A 21,102-nucleotide genomic window follows, 5' to 3' on the forward strand; every position below is an offset into this window, starting at 1 on the left:
AGGTAAGTAGTGATCTCTGCCAAAGAAAACCCAGAAATATTCTGGATTTGATGATAATGCAAAATGTCTAGATTGCAGTGATGAAACTGGAGACATAAAAGGGAACACCAGCAAATCACTTTTACACATCTTCTTATTCACCAAAAAATTCAAATGAAAAACAAAGTTAGAGGAATTAAGTTGATGCAATTATTTTTCTTTAACAAACTAAATATTTGAAGTCCTTTATTTAAAGCAGCAAATAAACAGTGCACTTGTACCCACTAAAAAATCCACTGTAACTGTCAGACACAGAAATCAGGAATTTTATTTAAAACCTTTCACAACTATTATATTGTTATTGGACAATCATTTAAAATAATATCCTAAATACTTACAAAAATAAATCAAGTATTGCTTCTATTTTTCAAGTGTCAAAGTCTTTGCCATAGAAAATAGAAAGAACCTTTTATAAACTAAACATAACATTGAAGCTACATCAAGTTTAATAACTGCACACTATTTTCTTTAATGGTTGTGCTTTACAAATTTCCAAACCACTTTGCGATGTACAGGTTCACAATAGGAATGTATGCATATAACCATACACACACATTTTTACATAGGAATGTTTTGCATTAAATATGCATACGGAGAACCTAACACAGTACTGTAACCTAAAAGCCACCCCACAGAGCCAAATGTGCCAAAATACAGAAAGAGGTGTAGATGTAGAAGCATTATCTAACGCTCAAATTAGCAATCCAGTTACCAAAGGTGATGACACTTTAATGAAGGATACTCAGTTTAGTGTTTCTAGATAAGACATTAATTCCTAATCTATATTAAATCATCAGTTCAATAGCCTTACTCATTGAAAAAATAGAATGAACTTCAAATATTTCTCAATATATTAAGTGATCACTGTCATACATATACACACTTTTTATTTTAAAAAGAGGAATATTAATCTCAGAGCAAATGCTCAAAATTACGGATCATTTCCAAATTGGTCTGTGGTTTAATCTTTTATCACTGAGATAAAACTCTCTGTCTTCCTTATCAGACAGGGAAATGCTGGATTTCTCCTTCCTGGCATATGCACTCAAGCCTCACAACACAGTCATGTATAAGTCATGGTTCGTGATGAATATTTATAATGATGCACCACCCACAGGGTGTCAATCTCACTACATTAACCAGATGTGGAAAAGAATCTCACTTCTGATCAGTTCCTGAATTTCCGTACGGTTAATCACAATAATACAGAACTTTACATTACTCTTGTATAAATACCTCTATATTGAGCGTCTTAAATTCTACTTATCAACTAGAAAAGTGATAAATCACAAAATTTTTTCTCTATTAAAAAAAGAATCTAGCCTTCTGTCCTAATTCAGAAATTGCAGGAATTATTTAGAAATTCCAAATACAATAATTGAAAATCTATGAGTAACTGACTGTGAAAATACTAATTTATTGAAATTGATGTTTTACAATAAATTCCAATAAAAGGGAGCTTGAAGAGCTTGTAAAATCTCAAGTAGTAAAGTAGCTACTACTAAGCAAGTAGTAAACACCAAAGGAGCAGATGTTTTACATTGACCAAATATACCAAAATGCCATAATATCTGGAAAATTTTAATAGCATGCTAAAATATTTTCAAAGGGCTATTTCATTTCACTAAAAGTTGCAGGCAAGCAGACTCTAAGAATATACAAAAATGCAAACCAACAAAAAAATTGCACCAATAAAAAAACATCAAAATCTAAGAGGTAGTCAACAGAAGTAACCCTGATGAGACAACACATCCTGGGAGCTGCTTCCTAGTCTTAAGAGACCCAAATGCAGTAGGAAATTTGTGTATCATTGGTGATTAGAAAAAAATGGACTGGTAGAAAATCTAGAAACCAAGTATCTAAACGAGTAATACTGTAAATGGAATACTCATATACGCAAAGAAAGGCTGACAATAAAATCCAGACCGGGGTCTACCGCAGGCCAAATCTGTCCTATGTCCAGTTTTTGTAAATAAAATTGTATTGAAACACAAAAATACCCATTTTGCTTATATATATTGTTTATGGTTGCTGCTCTACACCTAGAGCAGAGGCCAGTACTTGGACCCAATCACATAGCTCAGACATCCGCTGATAGGTATGCAGTTGTTGAACGGCTGGAAAGGTTAACAATGAACGTCACAATATAAGCTATTAAACTCTAAGGAACGCAAACTGCTCGTTATGTCACAATTCAGTTCCATTTCATATCTGAAGTAGCTCTGACATTTTTCTTCTTTTGTTGTCAAATATCAAAGAGTATTTCAAAGTTACTATAAAAAGGTTTAGTACAGCAACCTCCAACAGAACTTTTTGCAACGATGGACATTTTTTATATCTGCACTTCCCAATACAGTAGCCACCAGCCACACGTGGCTGCTGAGCATCTGGAAATGTGGCGGATGACCAAGGAACTGAATTTTTCATCTTAATTAGTTTTATTGAAATCGCCACACGTGGCTTGTGTCTATGATACTGGACAGCACAGATTTAACTCAACTAAAGTTCTGAAGTGTGACTCTTCAAAATGGCCCCCCAAATTAGAAAACAACACCTGTGAAAAGATGAGCTTTGGACAGAAGTGCACTGAATACCAACAACTGAGTCCCAGACAGGTTCCTTAAATTCATAAACAGAAGTCAGACGGATTCCAGACTGTTTCCTCACTGTACCACCTCCTTGCAGTGCAAGGAAAAAAACCATTATAGTACATTTTTCAACAAAAGCCCTGATTATCTTATGCTTAAAAGCAATAATTTCAATCATACTAAAAACAGGTATAATGTTTCACACAAATTATATTTTTTGTCTTGCTTCCCACCAGAAAAATCACCTTTTGTAAAAGTCTGTTCATTCCATACCGTTAGCATGTCAACCATGCTGTACAGAAGCCCTTGTTTATAGCAGGGACACAGAAGAACTGTGAAGTCTCCTGGATCTGCAGAATCTCCAACTAGTCCCTTTTACTATGGCAGAAGTCACTGCAATAGTCCAATCTTCCATTACATGATAAAATAGACCCACCTGATGACAGATTTGAGGATAGAGGTAAAACCTTATATATATATATATATCAAGTCAAAAAATATAACTTGTATAGTTCTCCATGTACCTACCTCAAGACTATTTTTATAACCAAACCAATAAAACGAATATAGGTATGTTTTTAAATTCCTTACTACTGATTACACATTGCAAATTAACCAAGTTACTGGTAAAACTGAAGACATTAAACTAAAATACACCAAGTCAATATGAACTTGTTACAACACTCTCAGAAGACAACTGTTTGAGATGTGTGCCTAATTACATCTTCCAATTACTCAAGTGTGCTCCCTTAGAGAAACAGCTAATTCTGTATTTTGTTTCCAAAGTCAGCTGACAAAATTCATTTTATGCATACTGATTTTTAAATAGCTGATATCCACCATCATAAATTTTTTTCAACCTGGAAGTTAACTGAAGGATACAAACTATTTTAAGGGCACTTCTGTTTATGTTTTCTGTTGTAGTTTAATCGGGTGTGGTAGCAGGAACTTTGACAGAGAGGTTTCTTCTGGTGTTGGTGATGTGCCGCTGCTGTGCCAGGAATGACCGTGCAGGAGCACACGCCCCAGGGTCCTTGCAGGCACCACTGCTGCTCACGAGTCTAGATTCCATCCCCAGTTTCTGGAATGCTAGACTCTGAACAAACATAAGCAAACAAATAACAAGACTATTTAGAGTTTGTAAAATGCTTTTCACAAAAATTAAGTCATTTAATCCCCCAAATTCTATAAAGCTGCTGTCCTCCTCATTTTATAGAAAAAGTAAAGAGTTCAGAAGCTAATTTACCTGTACATGCTAGCAAGGAAGAGGAAACGAAGGCAAAATCCAGTTTCTCTATTTTAACCTACTGAATTTGAAATCATTAAAAAGAGTAGCTCAAAATAATAAAGTTAACTTTAATTATAACAATAAAAAAAGGTTCCATGGTAAGTCTTCGTGTTTGGGCCTTCACTCCACCCACTGTGAGCATACACAGCACAATAGAAAAACTCAGATCAACGGTTCTCAAATGTGGTCCCAGAATATCATTTTCACCAATGGGAATTTGTTAAAAATGCAAGTTCTCCCCGTAGACTCTGGCCAGACCTACTAAATCAGAAGTTCTGCACATGAGTACAACAACTTGTGCTCTAACAGGTCTTCTGATGCACGCGTCACAGCTGACATTCACTATCACCTATCTACATACTGATGCATGACGAAGGACGGTGGTTGTGGACGGTGAGCTCCATAGGAAGAGGAATCATTCCTTTTTCTCACTAGACTACACAACATGATTTTACTAAGCTTAGAATCATGAGTAACTCGTGTAATACATAGAAAATAGTAAATGTTCAAAAGACATGGGTAGAAAATGAATAAATAATGTGTTATGTGGTTCAAATATATTTAATAATTTATGTATCAAGAGACTACAGAGGAACAAAGAAAATAATACACAGTTCCCAGTCCTAACTAGGCTGGCTGACTCATGACAGAAGGTTCCAGGAACACCTAACCTATAATTTCCTTCACAGTCTTGCTAAATTAAGCTGGATTTTACCAAACAGAGAAGGGAAGGAAAGAGCAGACAAAAAGTACAGTGACACAGAAGAGCGGGCATGTTTGAAGCAGGGCACCCAGTTCTGTGTGGTGAAGCACCACGTTCACACATGGACAGAGTCCATAAACTGATATTCTCTCATACTAAATAACCAGCAGCTAATGTAGATAATGGCTGTGTCCACTCTCTCTGTAGATTAAAATAACCCAAAAGAACCATATACATCATGAAATACTATAAAAACATCTTGCTGAGAATAAGGATGATAAAATAAAATACACTTCAAATAATTTTATACTACTCTCTCCTTGTTATAATTGACAATTACTGAAGAGCATTCCTGATTTAAAACAAAAACAAAAACAAAAACAAAAACAGTGAGGGGCACCTGGGTGGCTCAGTGGGTTAAAGCCTCTGCCTTCGGCTCAGGTCATGATCTCAGGGTCCTGAGATCACGCCCTGCATCCCCTACATCGGGCTCTCTGCTCAGCAGGGAGCCTGCTTCCCTTCCTCTCTCTCTGCCTGCCTCTCCGCCTACTTGTGATCTCTGCCTGTCAAATAAATAAATAAAATCTTTAAAAAAAAAAGTGAAAGATACAGAGGCTTTTTGGGATGTTAAAATAAATGTTGAATACTAGATGCACTTAATTTTGCATTTCACAGATATTCCTGCTTCTACAGAAACCCATATGAAGCACAAATTAAATATTTTCACTCAAATAAGACAATTTTTGAAATATTTATGAACTGTTGTATGTGTGCTTCATGTGTATCAACTAAAAGTTGATGAGTCACAAATCAATTTAGTGATTCTGAGAAGGTCAAAATCAACCAAAAACATCAAACTAAAATATACAATTTTAAGTATGACTAATGTTGAAAAAAAAAAAAAAAAAGAATGTGACAGGAGATACCGGAGTATAAGGTACACAGTCAGGATAAATTCTGTTCAGTTATATATGTAAACATGTACAGGTACTGATTTTTGGTATAAAATGTATTTCCTCCTATGGTTCATGGTCAAAATGTTTGATAAACACAACATCCAATCACTGGCTGCATGTCAACTCACCTTATTGTACCAGGCAGAAACAATGAGTTTTTCTTCATAATCACGGAATTTTGCTACTTTACATTCACTCTAGAAAAAGAAACAAGGACTATCAAGATCCCAGAAATAAACTGAAACTACCAAAAATGGAATCATTTTTCACTGTGCTCATGTAGAATTTAAAAAATGCACTGTGCGGCATAAAGCAGTCAAAATCTGAACAGAATCATGGAGAATGCACACACAATGCCCTTAAGAAAAGAGTAAGACCATGACTAGTAAATATTTATTTCAGAAATTTTGCTGGGAGAACAGATGTTCAACAAGAAACTGATGATTCTCATGCTACTGTCTCTACCTCTAGAAAAGAAAGTAGCAACTGGCTTAAATGACAAAACAGAGCTGTACCTATGGAGGAGTGAAAATGAAGGAGAAAGAGGATATAGAAGAACATATCCCAGAAAATCCTTTAAAATCCCTATAAAGCTTAACACGAATTTTTACCTCTTCATTCTTGGTGATCTGTATACTAGACTGCCTGTGGCCATGTTTGCATACTACCCTCAACATCCATGTCTTAATTCCTTGAATACAGCAAATATTGTAATTTCACTGAGCACTTGATACAACTGACTCATATAAAAAGCTATAAACTAAACCATCAATGTTCCTACAGCAAGATGCTCATGTGCCTCCCCCATTTCTTGTATGCTTTCTGGATCATGAGCATCATGCTATACTATATATGATAGAAAACATTCTGCAAAGGAAACTACAATGTGCTGAATCATAAAATCTACGAACGTACAATTCCAGACTGAAATACGTAACTCAGCTAGTAAAAATGATATCATTAGCACAAAAATAACTTTTAAAACTTAAAAGACTCAGTTAATTAACGAAAAGATGTCATCACTACCATAGCTGTGCATGATTAATAACCAATACTACCACTTTAGTGCAAGGGCTTACTGGATTCTGTGGGAGCACTTTCTTCCCCTAGGAATTGCAGCTAAGGAGCTTACTTAGGTTCAAGTGTTCAAGGGACAGGGAGAGGGTAACTGAGTACAGTACCTTGTTTAAAAGGTGAGTTTGGTCCTTTTCCTTTCCCTTCTTCCCTCCTTTCCTTCCAATTTTCTGAACGAACTCTAATCTGTATAATTTTAAAAGGAGCTAATATAGCAGAACTCTACTAGACACTAAGGGATATCCACACGGATTGGCTGTTGTGGGGAAGAGGGATACAAAGCAGCAGAGTCCATACACTCGCAGAGACCGATCTCACGGGCTAGCGCGACTCTGTAACAAACACAGAGTGCTGAAACATGACATCTCTAACTTGTGACCTCAACCAACCTCTTGTGAGACTTGATCATTTACAGCAGATACGTGACAGCAATTAATCACCAGGGTTACACAGGATAATTCAAAAGAAATGTGTGAATATGAAAATTTTACCTCTAGAATCTCAATTCTTCTCTCTTTCTCTGCCAACTGCTTTCTAAGTAGCATTATTTCAGCTGATGCTGGATTTAATTTGGGATCTAAAGTTTTTATTACCTGTTTAAAGAAAAAAAATTATATTTTACATTTACTTTATCTTATAAAGTATTGAAATATAGTATCATCATCTATAGTATCTCTGTAAATAAAGTGGTAAAATATCCAGAAAGTAAAATTATCCAGGTACTAACTATGGCTTATTTGGCAATTAAATTTGAAAAACATAAATAGCATTCCATAAAGGTACACTGGTTATCAAACTTCAGTACAAAAATGGAAAGATCCCTCTCCCAAAATAAAATTTCCTTTCTCCAAGGCTTGGTACTCAGACAGTAATTTAGTGTTATTAAGCTCTGAGCACTAAGGTCTTGAAATAACACTTTCCATATTTATAATGATGAGTATTTTTTTAATTAAGATGAATTTGATAATTATATGGGAACTTACTGATTGTACAAAGTATCAAAAAAATTCATAGCAACAATCTTTTCTACTACTATTACCTATTTAAATGTAATTCAATACATAAGGATCAATATAATGGAAATTGGTGATTTTATCTGCAAACCAGAGGGTGGCTCAATCACATTTATGGAAATTACTAAAAGCTAGGTAAAAGACATTCAGTCAGAATGTTGTTCAGAGACTCAACCAAACTATGTAGCCAGCAGTATAACAAAAAATTAACTCAGAAATATCAGGTGGGACAACTGGGTGGCTCAGTGGGTTAAAGCCTCTGCCTTCGGCTCAGGTCATAATCTCAAGGTCCTGGGATCGAGCCCCGCATCGGGCTTTCTGCTCAGCGGGGAGCCTGCTTCCCTTCCTCTCTCTCTGCCTACTTGTGATCTCTGTCTGTCAAATAAATAAATAAAATCTTAAAAAAAAAAAAGAAATATCAGGTGTACATCAGGAACAAACAAATTTCCAATAACAAGAGCATCGGTATTATGTAATTACAAATCTATTAACAAAGATTTAAAATGATCTAAAGACTTAGGAAGATTTCACCTATACTTATAGAGGTAAAGGAAAAAGACTAAAAGGTAGTATGTTAAACATTCCTGCAGGTCGTTCAAAACAATTTGCTGACTGCCGAATGTGGGAGGCACTGATGGGGACAGTGGGGATATAGGAGACTTGGTATCTGCCCTCATAGAGGTCACATTATAAAAGCAGAGTTTAAATCATAATTTAACTACAAAGACACACTACAAAGACACTGCTTGTGACTAAGAGCATTTACACTTTTGCAGTTGAGAGAAACAGGATGGTGGCAGGGCCTGACTGCATATGTTTAACAGGGCTCTCTAGGTGGGTGAAACTGGGTGCCTGCATTCTGCCGACTAAAATGAGGGTGAAAGTGGTTCATGGCTCCCAGGCCTGCCCCATCTCAAGTCTCCTCCAGTGCAGTCAAGGCTGGCCTCCCTCATCTACCAGCTGGACTATCTCCAGTGAGCTTGGGAATGCCGTGTTCAAGGAGGCAAAGCCTCTGTCAGCTGGGGGCTCTGGCAGATTGCAGGGAGCAGAGCCCCTCCCCCACAGAACGATGGGCTTCCTGTGATCAAGAAATAACTTCTACCTTCTGAGATTGTGAGGTTTAGCTATCGATGCAGGTACAATATACAACTTATAAAGCTTAAACATAAAAAGAACAAACATACTAGCAGCATTTTAAAGCTTCATCATATAATCCTTTTATTCAATAACTAGAAAAAATATATTAACATTCTCTAAGAGAGCTTACAATTAATTAGGAAAATATCCAGTATTCATGGAACAGAAGATTTTATGAGAATAGTACTTATAGATATTTAAGTTTGAAATAAGGCAAAAAATATTAAGTCTGGTAAACATCAACTGAATAGTGCTTAACTGTCTCATCTAGACTGAAGACTAAAACAATTTTAAACAAGTCCGAAGAGCTAAATTTTCACAAAAGGCAAACTTTCACTTTAAGAGCTAACGCCTCCATACTTCCTAACAGTCATCTCCCCTAATGAGGTTACTCCAGTCCCTGCTGAAACTGTCCCAATAAAGCTCCATGTTTGTTTTACCCGATGCTCATGAGTGAGAGTGAGAGAGCATGAGAACTGACCGGCAAGGCAGGTGGGAGGGAACAAAGTGATGGGACCCAGAGACAGGAGAAATAGTCCCACAGATGGAACTGGCCTAATAAGAAACTGAGTCAGAAGACTTGGGCTCCGAAAGATTAGTCACTCACATTTCTTGCTTTCTCCAAGTACATTTTATATCTCTCCTCCATTGCTTTCATATCTTCATCTTTCTTCTGAAGAGCAGCTTCAAGTTCACTGATCTTTTGTGCTGTTATTGAAAAGGAAATGAAACATGACCAATTTAAAATACTCCCTTTTCACACAAAAACTCTATCATATTTTTTCTAAAGACTGGTAAGAGAACTTAAAAAGAAATGTTTATTTCTTCTTTGTAATGAATTCTTATCTAAAACTTTCGAACTACAACCAAAACATTCTTAATCAGTTCATATTATTCTTTCTTAAAAAATATCTATAATCTGCTTTATCTAGCTATTTTTCTCCTTTGTCTCCAGTGTTTCGATGAGCAAATACACTTTACAATGTAATCACAAACATCATTAGAAAATAAAGCATTCCTTCCACACAATGTTTAAAGGTTATTTTAATTTGATTATACATTATTTTATTTATATTTCCATAGTATTAATTCTACTGTATTTTACAATGTTTGATACTCCTATATATCAATCAGTTCATTTTATTAGATTTTTTTTTTTTTTGCTTTAAGATTGGATCATTTATTGATTACTTAAATCACTAGAAAATTATCATGGTTCTTCTTTGCAATGTATGTATTTATGGAGTGTCCAGAAACCGGTACACAGTTCTTGCATCCTTCAACTAACGAGGGCAAGTCCTTAGATGTAGTCTGACCCAGGTTTTTACAAATACCTACCGTTCTGGTTTACATCTGGCTGAAGATCTTCAATGAGTTCTTGTTTCTTCTGTAATTCTTCCTGGACCTCAGTTAGTTTTTCCCTAAGTAGTGGAAAGAGCATGGAGTTTTGGAAGCAAACAGACCTAAGAATGAAAACTGATTTCTGCCACATAATATCTGTGGACTGTGGGCATATCACTTTCTGATCCTGAATCTCCTCACCTGTGAAATGGGAGTAATACCTGCCAAATATTATAGGGGTTGCTGTGAGAAGGCAAGCTGCCTGGCACATGATAGGTGCTAAAAATGTTAATTTTTTCCCCTTGCCATCCTTGCTTCCTAAGAAAGTCAAAGGAAATATTTTATTGGTTAAACATCCCACATCACATAGTGAAGTTGTGACAGTTGTCTGCTTTGTAAACTCTTCAAATGACATTAATGATTGAAAAATGCAGGATCTGGGATCACTGGCAGGCAGGGTGAACATTTTAGAACATTGTTCTTTTCGCTTCTTGGTGGCAGTGATGAACCGTTAATTGCTATCAGGGGATTTTTCTTATAAATGAAATCAGAAAAGGACACTAATGTTAGAAGTTTTTAAAACCCTTCCCCTTTCATATTTGAAATGAAACATCAGTTTTACTTACATATGAGCTTCCAACTTCTGCTTTAGTTTGCTGGACTATAAAAATTAAAAAAAGTTGCTGTAAGATAACTATTGTGACAAAGATAAATTTTCCAGACATCAAAATCTCTTTACTTCCTTTTGAAGTATATTACTTAAAATTATAAATGTTTTAAAAATTTGTATTTCTAATAACGCACTTGTAAAAACATAAAATTTTAGGTATTATTGACTTCAAAGGGAAAGGAAAGGAGGTTAGGAAATGAAAGAAGGATGAGTACAATAGTAAAAAGAAAAATACTTCCTATTCATATTTCAATACCATGAAAATAAAATTTAAAGTTGAAGAAAAACAGCAAATGCAAGCTGAATGTGATATACTGAGGAGTATCAAACACTTAAAAATCATTATTTAAAATATAAATTTTAAGATTTTAGGCCTTTAATGAAGAATAGACTTAAATAATTATCTTTATAATAAAGCTTTATCATTACAAATGTAAGCACTTTAATATTAACATCAAAATGAAGTAAATTTTGTTAAAAAAATAAAATTTAAAACATAAAACTTCCTCTTTAAAAAGGAGGACTTTAAATTACAATACTGGGTCAAGATCCTCTACTGACTAAATAAATGAAGGGTTTAAAATATATAATCTGAAATATAACTCAGACACTAATACCTTTTAAAAAGAGAAACATAAAATCTTTTAAAAATACTGCAATCCAAAAATGTACTCCCCCAAAATAGATCCCATTTTAAAAGTATTCCCTAATGTGGCTTAGAAAAATATTTGTATTAGAGAGGTTACAATACCGTATATATGCACATACGAGATGCCGCCATGCATGAGACGATTTCTATTTTCCAAGCCCCCGGGGAAAAAAGAGAAAATCATATAAAGCATATAAAAGACAGAGAGGAAACACAACCCTTCCAGTCTTCTCCCTCATCTCTTTACCTACTCTTCATAACCATCTCCCCGTCAGCACAGGTACACCCACCTCACATTCTGTCTATGTACGCCGAGCCCTATCTTTTTGCTGTTGTTTTGGTTAAATGCCTTCCTCCCTCCACGCTTACTTCTTTCCCCCACTGCACACAGAGACCCAACTACAGACACACTGCTAGCTGTACTCAGATCTGAGCTGTTCGATCTCTGCTGAGTCCTCTCATCTGCCTCCTAGAATGCTTGCCATCTAAGCCCATTAGAAATGGCGAGGCCCTAAGTCCGCATGCAAGGAGGGAAGAAATAAGAAGTTACTGAAGTCTTCAAAACTGCATTAAGGTTTCTGTCCTCTGGAGGTTGGTGTGATCCACTTCTCCGATGCTCTTTAGTAGAAATCATTGTCTTACTCTCTCCTTCCTGTTAAGTTTTCCTCAATTCTGACCGCTGACTACACTTACTAGGCCTTTTCTCAAGCCTGAGAAAAGAGCTGTGAAGACCTCACTTGCAGCATGCTCTCAGTCAGGAATTCCTACGAATTTAGGTGTAGCTGTTGAAGTAGGACAGATAGAAATCACCTTCCAAGACATACGATTAACGTATAGGTTCCAAGTTGGCAAAATCACTGCATCTTTATGCAGATATATACGGTATTCAAGGGCACCCCCAAACGTAGGGTAGGACTTTCAAATACAGGACTAATTTGGGCATTAGGACCCATGGCGGAGAGTCCACACACAGCAAATTATCACAATGCTTAAGTCACTTACACTTTCTCCTTCAGCCTTGGAACCTTGCTCCTGTAAAGACTTCTGGAGGTCCTCAATCTGCTGTTGCAACTCCCGGATACGCTCTCTGCTCAGCCTGTTGTAGGATGAATCATACATATTTACTTGTATTGAAAATCAACATAGTTATGGATCTATGAAGGTACACCCGTGCAATTTAACTCACGAAGTTTGCATTTCATAGCAATAACGAATGCCCAACAATTGTCAGTGGCTAGGTATAATAAGTATAGTAGGCTACCAGCAAGAAAATATTTTTTTAAAAAAAGACATTTTATCATGGAAGTACATATGCCTGCATTTAAAGATGTCAGATACTTACGTGCCAGCTGTAAAAGCACATCAATTCTGCACTGTTTTCGCTGGTACAAAAAAATCAGAAAACGAGCTCAGTTTTCCTATACTTGTATCTTTAATGAATGGGAACTAGGTTTCTTCTTCTTGTTTCAGATTTCACAGGCCACCATTTCACCATTTCCCAACCATTTCTTTATAACTCTTTATTTAAATTAAAGAGACTGACACTAGCAACCAGGGCAGATTTCTAACTTGGCAGAATCTCATTCTTTAAAAACCCTTTAAGAGTTACCTGAACTGAGGTTACCAGCAAGAGAAAACATCTGTCTCTTTTCATGTATATATGACCCAACACACCTGCCTATTATAACGCTCCACTGTTCCACGATTGCAGGTATCACATAACACAAGCATCATTCACATGTCTATCTTCCTATAGTAACTCTTTGAAAGCTGACACTTCCCATCTCCAGTGCTGATATTCAACTGTATGGGATAGTAATATCTGATGGTCCCCTCAGAAAGCTACAATGTTGATATAGTACTATACATACAAGTTTGAGAGACAAGGTTCAAATGTCTCTAAAATTCCTGGTGGGCTCTAAGATCTAATAAAGTTTGGTCAAATAGAATCAAATACTTCTATAGCAAAATATGCTATTTATAAGAGGCAAGTTAGCATAGTGGTTAAGAGTCTGGACTTAGGAATCAGACTGACAGAAAGTTCAAATGTGGGACTGAGAACTTACTAGCTTATAACTGTGGACGAGTTACTTAGCCCCCTTGGACCTCAGCTTCCTTATCCATGAAAGAGAGATAATTATAATTCTCACTTCATAGAGTTCTTAAGAGGATTTCTGAATGAATACCAAAAAAGTGCTTAGAAAAGTGCCTGTCACATAGTGAACACTGTAACAATGTTATATATTTTTAACATTCTATTTCTTGAGCTCCTCATTGGTATCAGACGAGTACACCATTTACTTTTATAGCTGAAGATACTAAGTGTGAGTTTAACTTGCCCAGCACAGAACAGCTAATAAATTTAAATAGAGGAGGGGCTTAAATTTGACTCCACAGTCTATGTTCTATCCATGTACACACTGCAGCCCAAAGCCAACGTGTCATGTATTCATCTGTTAAATTTTCTGTGGATTTGAAGACATATAAATGAAATTCAAGAATAAGCAAACTGGTTAATAAAGTATGCTGAAATAATGAATGCGAGAGGCTGAAAACAATTTAAACATTAAATCCTATTTTTAAAATTTTTTCAGTGTTCCAAGAGTCACTGTTTATGCACCACATCCAGTGTTCCATGCAATACGTGCCCTCCTTAACACCCACAACCAGTCCCTCCCAACCCCCCATTCCTCTCCCCTCCAAAACCCTTAGTTTGTTTCTCAGAGTCCACAATCTCTCTTGGTTTGTCTCCCCCTCCGATTTCCCCCAACTCACTTCTCCTCTCCATCTCCCCATGTCCTCTGTGTTATTCCTTATGCTCCACAAGTAAGTGAAACTGTATGATACTTGACTCTCTCTGCTTGACTTATTTCACTCAGCATAATCTCTTCCAGTCCTGTCCATGTTGATACAAAAGTTGGATATTCATCCTTTCTGATGGAGGCATAATACTCCATTGCATATATGGGCCACATCTTCTTTATCCATTCGTCCGTTGAAGGACATCTTGATTCTTTCCACAGTTTGGCTATTGTGGTCATTGCTCCTACGAACACTGGGGTACAGATGGCCCTTCTGTTCACTACATCAGTATCTTTGGATTAAACACCCAGTAATACAATGGCAGGGTCATAGGTAGCTCTATATTTAATTTCTTAAGGAAATCTCCACACTGTTTTCCAAACTGGCTATACCAATTTGCATTCTCACCAACAGTTTAAGAGGGTTCCCCTTTTTCCACATCCACTCCAACACTTGTTTACTGTCTTGTTAATTTTGCCATTCTAACTGGCGTAAGGTAGTATCTCAATGTGGTTTTGATTTGAATCTCCCTGATGGTTAATGATGATGAACATTTTTTCATGTGTCTGTTGGCCATTTGGATGTCTTCTTTGGAGAAGTGTCTGTTCATGTCTTCTGCCCATTTTTTGACGTCATTTCTGTGTCATATGTGTTGAGTTTGAGGAGTTCTTTACAGATCTTAGATATCAGCTCTTTGCCTGTAGTGTCATTTGCGAATATCTTCTCCCATTCCATGGGTTGCCTCTTTGTTTTGTTGACTGTTTCCTTCGCTGTGCAGAAGCTTTTGATCTTGATGAAGTCCTAAAAGTTCATTTTTGCTTTTGCTTCCTTTGTCTTTGGAGACATGTCTTGAAAGAAGTTGCTATGGCCGATGTCGAAGAGGTTACTGCCTGTGTTCTCCTCTAGGATTTTGACAGATTCCTGCCTCAAGTTGAGGTCTTTGATCCATTTCCAGTTTATCTTTGTGTATGGTGTAAGAGAATGGTCCAGTTTCATTCTTCTACACACAGCTGTCCATTTTTCCCAGCACCATTTGTTGAAGAGACTGTTTTTTCCACTGTATATTTTTTCCTGCTTTATCAAAGATTATTTGACCACAGAGTTGAGAGTCCATATCTGGGCTCTCTACTCTGTTCCACAGTTCTATGTGTCTGTTTTTATGCCAGTACCATGCTGTCTTGATAATCGCAGCTTTGTAGTAAAGCTTGAAATCAGGCAACGTTGATACCCCCAGTTTTGTTTTCCTTTTCAACATTTCCTTAGCTATCTGGGGTCTCTTCTGGTTCCATACAAATTTTAGGATTGTTTGTTCCAGCGCTTTGAAAAATGCCGGTGCAATTTTGATCGGGATGGCACTGAAAGTATAGATTGCTCTAGGCAGTATAGACATTTTAACAATGTTTATTCTTCTGATCCATGAGCATGGAATGCTCTTCCATCTTTTTGTGTCTTTTTCAATTTCTTTCATGAGTGTTCTGTAGTTCCTTGAGTACAGATCCTTTACCTCTTCGGTTAGCTTGATTCCCAGGTATCTTATAGTTCTTGGTGCTATAGTAAATGGAATCGATTCTCTAATTTCCCTATCTATATTTTCATTGTTAGTGTATGAGAAAACAACTGATTTCTGTACATTGACTTTGTATCCTGCCACATTACTGAACTGCTGTATGAGTTCTAGTAGATTCGGAGTGGGGTGATTTGGGTTTTCCATATAAAGTATCACGTCATCTGTGGAGAGAGAGTTTGAATTCTTCTTTGCCAATTTGAGTATCTTTTCTTTCTTTTTGTTGTCTGAATGCTGTTGCTAGGACTTCTAGTAGTACTATGTTGAATAAGAGTGGTGAGAGTGGGTATCCTTGTTGTGCTCCTGATCTCAAAGGGAAGGCTGCCAGCTTTTGCCCATTGAGCTTGATATTCGCTATGGGTTTTTTTCATAGATAGATTTTATGAAGTTGAGGAATGTTCCCTCTATCCCTATACTTTGAAGTGTTTGAATCAGGAACGGATGCTGTAGCTGGTCAAATGCTTTTTCTGCATCAATTGAGAGGACCATGTGGTTCTTCTCTCTTCTCTTACTGATTTGTTCTATCCCATTGATTGATTTGCGAATGTTGAACCACTCTTGCATCCCAGGGATAAATCCCACCTGGTCATGCTGGATCATCTTTTTAATGTGCTGTTGGATCCTACTAGCTAGGATCTTGTTGAGAATCTTGGCATCCATATTCATCAGGGATATTAGTCTGAAATTCTCCTTTTTGGTGGAGTCTTTGCCTGGTTTGGGAATCAGGATAAGCTGGCTTCATAGAAAGAGTCTGGAAGCTTTCCTTCTGTTTCTATTTTTTGAAACAGCTTCAGGAGAATAGGTATTATTTCCTCTTTGAATGTTTGGTAGAATTCCCCAGGGAATCCGTCAGGTCCAGGGCTCTTGTCTTTTGGGAGGTTTCTGATAACTGCTTCAATCTCATTACTAGATATTGGTCTATTCAGGTTGTCAATTTCTTCCTGATTCAGTCTTGGATGTGCATAGGTTTCCAGGCATGCATCGATCTCTTCTAGGTTGCTTAACTTACAGGCATATAACTGTTGATAACAATTTTTTTTAAAGATTTTATTTATTTATTTGATAGACAGAGATCACAAGTAGGCAGAGAGAGAGGCAGAGAGAGAGGAGGAAGCAGGCTCCCTGCTGAGCAGAGAGCCCGATGTGGGGCTTGATCCCAGGACCCTCGGATCATGACCTGAGCTGAAGCCAGAGGCTTTAACCCACTGAGCCACCCAGGTGTCCCTTGATAACATTTTCTGATGATTGTTTCTACTTCCTTGGCATTAGTCGTGATCTCTCCCCTTTTATTCAAAATTTTATTAACTTGGGTCTTCTCTCTTTTCTTTTGGATTAGTTTGGCCAGTGGTTTATCGAGCTTATTGATGCTTTCAAAGAATCAACTTCTAGTTTCGTTGATGTGTTCTACTGTATCTCTAGTTTCTATCTCAATGACCTCTGCTCTAATCTTGATTATTTCCCTTCTTGTGGGTGAGGTTGGCTTAATCTGTTGTTGGTTTTCCAGTTCTTTAAGGTGTAAAGAGAGCTTGTGCATTCTGGACTTTTTTATTTTTTTGAGGGAGGCTTGGATGGCTATGTATTTCCCCCTTAGGACTGCCTTTGCCGTATCCCATAGGTATTGGACTGAAGTATCTTCATTATCATTGGTTTAAATGAATTGTTTAAGCTCTTCTTCGATTTCCTGGTTGATCCAAACATTCTTAAGCAGGGTGGTCTTTATCTTCCAAGTGTTTGAATTCCTTCCAAACTTTTTCTTGTGGTTGAGTTCCATTTTCATTGTGGTCTGAGAATATGCAGGGAATAATCTCTGTGTTTTGGTAGCGTTTAAGCCCTGATTTGTGACCCAGTATGTGGTCTCTTCTGGAGAAAGTTCCATGTGCGCTTGAGAAGAATGAGTATTCTGTCGTTTTGGGTGGAATGTTCTGTATATATCTATGAGGTCCATCTGGTCCAATGTGTCATTCAAAGCTCTTGTTTATTGATATTCTGCTTGGATGATCTATTACTGAGAGTGGCGTGTTAAGATCCCCTACTATTAATGTATTCATATCAATATGACTTTTTATTTTGGTTAATAGTTGGCTTATGTTGTTGGCTGCTCCCATATTGGGGAAATAAATATTTACAATTGTTAGATCTTCTGGGTGGATTGACCCTTTAAGAATGATGTAGTGTCCTTCTCTATCTTTTGACTCCATACAGTCTTTAGCTTAAAATCTAATTTATCTGATATAAGAATCACTACCCCAGCTTTCTTTTGAGGCCCATTTGGCATGAAAGATGTTTCTCTATCCCTTCACTTTCAGTCTGGATGTATCTTTAGGTTCCAAATGTGCCTCTTATAGGTCCTGTCATTTTATCCAATCTGCAATCTTGTGCCATTTTATGGGAGCATTTAGGCCGTTCACTTTGAGAGTGATTATTTAAGGATACATTTTTATTGACATCATGTTGCCTGTGAAGTCCTTGTTTCTAAGATTGTCTCTGTAAATTTCTGGTCTATGTCACTCTTGGGTTCTTTCTTCTTTTATAGAATCCCCCCTTAATATTTCTTGTAGTGCTGGCTTGGTGGTCACATACTCTTTTAAACCTTGCCAGCCTTGGAAGCTGTTTATCTCTCCATCCATTTTGAATGTCAACCTTGCTGGATAAAGTATTCTTGGTTGCATGTTCTTTCATTTAGTGCCCTGAATATATCTTGTCAGTCCTTTCTAGCTTGCCAGGTTTCTGTGCACAGGTGTGACATTATTCTGATGGACCTTCCTCTGTACATTAAGAATCTCTTCCCCTTAGCTGCCCTTAGGAGCTCTTGTCTAAAATTGTGATTCATGAGTTTCACACTTAAGTACCTTGAGGTCTTTCTAGATTCATTGATCTTGGTGGGTGTTCTTTTTGCCTTCTAGGACATGAATGCTTGTTCCGTTCCCCAGATTGGGAAAATTTTCATCCAGAATTTGTTCAACTATATCTTCTAGTCTTCTGTCTTTTTCCACCCCCTCAGGGATCCCAATAATTCTGACGTTGGAATGTTTCATGGCATCATTCATTTCCCTAATTCTGTTTTCATGGCTTCTAAGCTGTTTGTTCCATGCCTCCTCCTGATCCTTTTTCTCTATCATTTTGTCCCCTAGATCACTAATTCTATCTTCTGTTTGGTAACCCTAGCTGTTAAGAGTATTTAGATTAGAGTAGCTCTCATTGATAGCATTTTTAACTTCTTCCAGGTCAGCTGTCACTTCCACCTTTACAGATTCTACATTGTCATCAATGGTTTTCTCTAACATATCCATTGCCTAGATAATTGTTACCCTGAATTCCCTTTCTGACATATTATTTATGTCCATATCCAATAGTTCTGATCAGGAGGGCACAGTCTCTGAATTTTTCTTCTGTTGGGTGTTCCTCCTCCTAGTCATTTTGGTGAGAGGTGGTTGAGGGGATGTATAGCTGAATATATCAACCATGATCCAGGCAAGGTGCACCCTGGAAAGTTTTGGAGCAATCGGAAGTCACCACCAAAAAGAAAGAAAAAAGAGAAAGAGAGAGAGAGAGAGAGAGAAAAAAGAGCCCCAAAAGTAAGATTTATAAGGTATATAAACAGAAACAAACAAAAAGACTGACAAAAGTTAATGACAAGGAAAAAAAAGAACCCAGCCAAAATGAACCCCAAGGATGAGATTTATATAACACCAGAACAAAAACGAATACACAGAAACACTGACAGAAGAAGAAAATGGGAGGGTGGTTATAAATCTTCGATGTGGGTGAGGAAGGTTATTTTGATTCTTCCTGGGTGTACCTTGATATCTTTGTTAAAGGACTCAACTTCTCAGAGATAAAGGGAGAATAATACTGGTTTATATATAGGGGTAGTATTGATTAGGGAAAGAGGATTACCTTGAAGCTTATAGCTGTATGTATATTAAAAAAAATAGAAAAGAAAAATAAAAACAGGTATATGTGAGAAAAGTTCAAGTTAAAAGGTTATTATGGAATATGTTGCATTAAACCTCTAGTTGTAATGGTAAGTAGGTTGAAAAAATTAAAAAGAACAAGAATCATGAGAACAAATTTAAAAAAAAAGTTGTATCTATGAAATATACAGGTATTAGGGCAATACCAGGAGCTTAATATATTGTTTTCCCCTGATGTTGGGGCTTTACAGTTTTATGGGGACCCTTTGGTAGTTGTCCTCTAGTTGTCCTCTCGTTAATTTGGCTTGCCTGGGGGAGGGGCCTGTCGCATTGTTTTTCAGTCAGTCTTGCTGGGGTTGAGTCATCCTGCCCCCTATGAAGGGGCTGGGCTCTGTGGAAACCAGTTTTTCAGGCTTTTGTTCTACGGAGGTTTTTGTTCTTTGGGGTCTTTTTGCTTTTCAGAGGTTTAGTGGAAAGCAAACTGCACCCAGACCTCTGTCTCAGAGAGAAGCCTCAGTCTGCTCCCCTCTGGGTGGTCCAGAACACAGAGACTCCCCTTCTGCAAACTGTACTGAGCTGTGTGATCTCCCACAGGTGATGCACACCCCCAGCCACCATCTCAGGGGTCGCCTGAAGCACCCGCTTGTCTCTGCACCCCTGGGCCACTAAAACCATGAGCAATATTGGTCCAGGCAGCCCACTTCTGGTGACTGCCTTTGCCAGGACTGCTGTCTGGGGTCCAGACCTCATGGCTGCACAGGTCACAGGAGGCTGCTACCGCAGAGGGATCTTGCTGGGTTCTCTCAAGGGCAGGCTGGGAGCGTTCAGACCCTTGGCCAGGAGCAGGAGGCCAGGGTCCTAAAGAGTGCTGCCTGGCACCCACACCAAGCTCTCTCAGGCACGGGGGGGGGGGGGGGGGGGGGGGAGGGGGGAGTGTGCTCACAGCCAGTGGTCGTGCAGGGCGTGCAGGGTGTGCAGAGTGCAGAAGGGTTTGGACCTAGCAAGTGTTGGTAGGTGCCCACACCAGACTCTCTCACGTGCAGGTGGGAGTGTGCCCAGCCCAGCGGTGGTGCAAGCAGCCAAAAGCCATGAGCTCGGGGACCAAGGAGGCTCCGCCACACTCTCTCCGGCGTGGTCACCGGCGGTGGCCGTCTTGGATCCGTGGGCTTAGGCCCATGCCCATGACCACCCAATTCCACCAGTTACCCTTTAGGCTCTTTTGCTCTTTTTGAGTGCCTTCAACCAGACTGCAAATTAATGCTGGCCCCCCCACCACAGGGCACTCTCGTATTGGGGTATTACTTTCCAATGGGTCGCTTCTGGTGGCTCCCTCCCCCTTCTGCTTATCCTCCGGTATCAGTCCA

The 21,102-nt window shown here is 38.0% G+C and overlaps 1 protein-coding gene across 1 annotated transcript in view; it reads right to left on the reverse strand.

The window, feature by feature from the left end:
- Window positions 1-294: 294 nt before the first annotated feature.
- Window positions 295-21,102, reverse strand: part of HOOK1 (hook microtubule tethering protein 1) — a 70,231-nt gene continuing 49,423 nt past the window's right edge. Inside the window, exons 16-22 of the mRNA XM_080801549.1 lie at window positions 12,461-12,554; window positions 10,766-10,800; window positions 10,137-10,219; window positions 9,406-9,506; window positions 7,140-7,241; window positions 5,703-5,771; window positions 295-3,723 (exon numbers count right to left, since the gene is read on the reverse strand). Coding sequence (XP_080657675.1) covers window positions 3,553-3,723; window positions 5,703-5,771; window positions 7,140-7,241; window positions 9,406-9,506; window positions 10,137-10,219; window positions 10,766-10,800; window positions 12,461-12,554 — 655 coding nt within the window. The 3' untranslated portion in view covers window positions 295-3,552. The remainder of the gene's footprint in view (window positions 3,724-5,702; window positions 5,772-7,139; window positions 7,242-9,405; window positions 9,507-10,136; window positions 10,220-10,765; window positions 10,801-12,460; window positions 12,555-21,102) is intronic.

The sequence above is a fragment of the Martes martes genome (assembly GCF_963455335.1).
Source record: "Martes martes genome assembly, chromosome: 4".
Lineage (NCBI taxonomy): Eukaryota > Metazoa > Chordata > Mammalia > Carnivora > Mustelidae > Martes > Martes martes.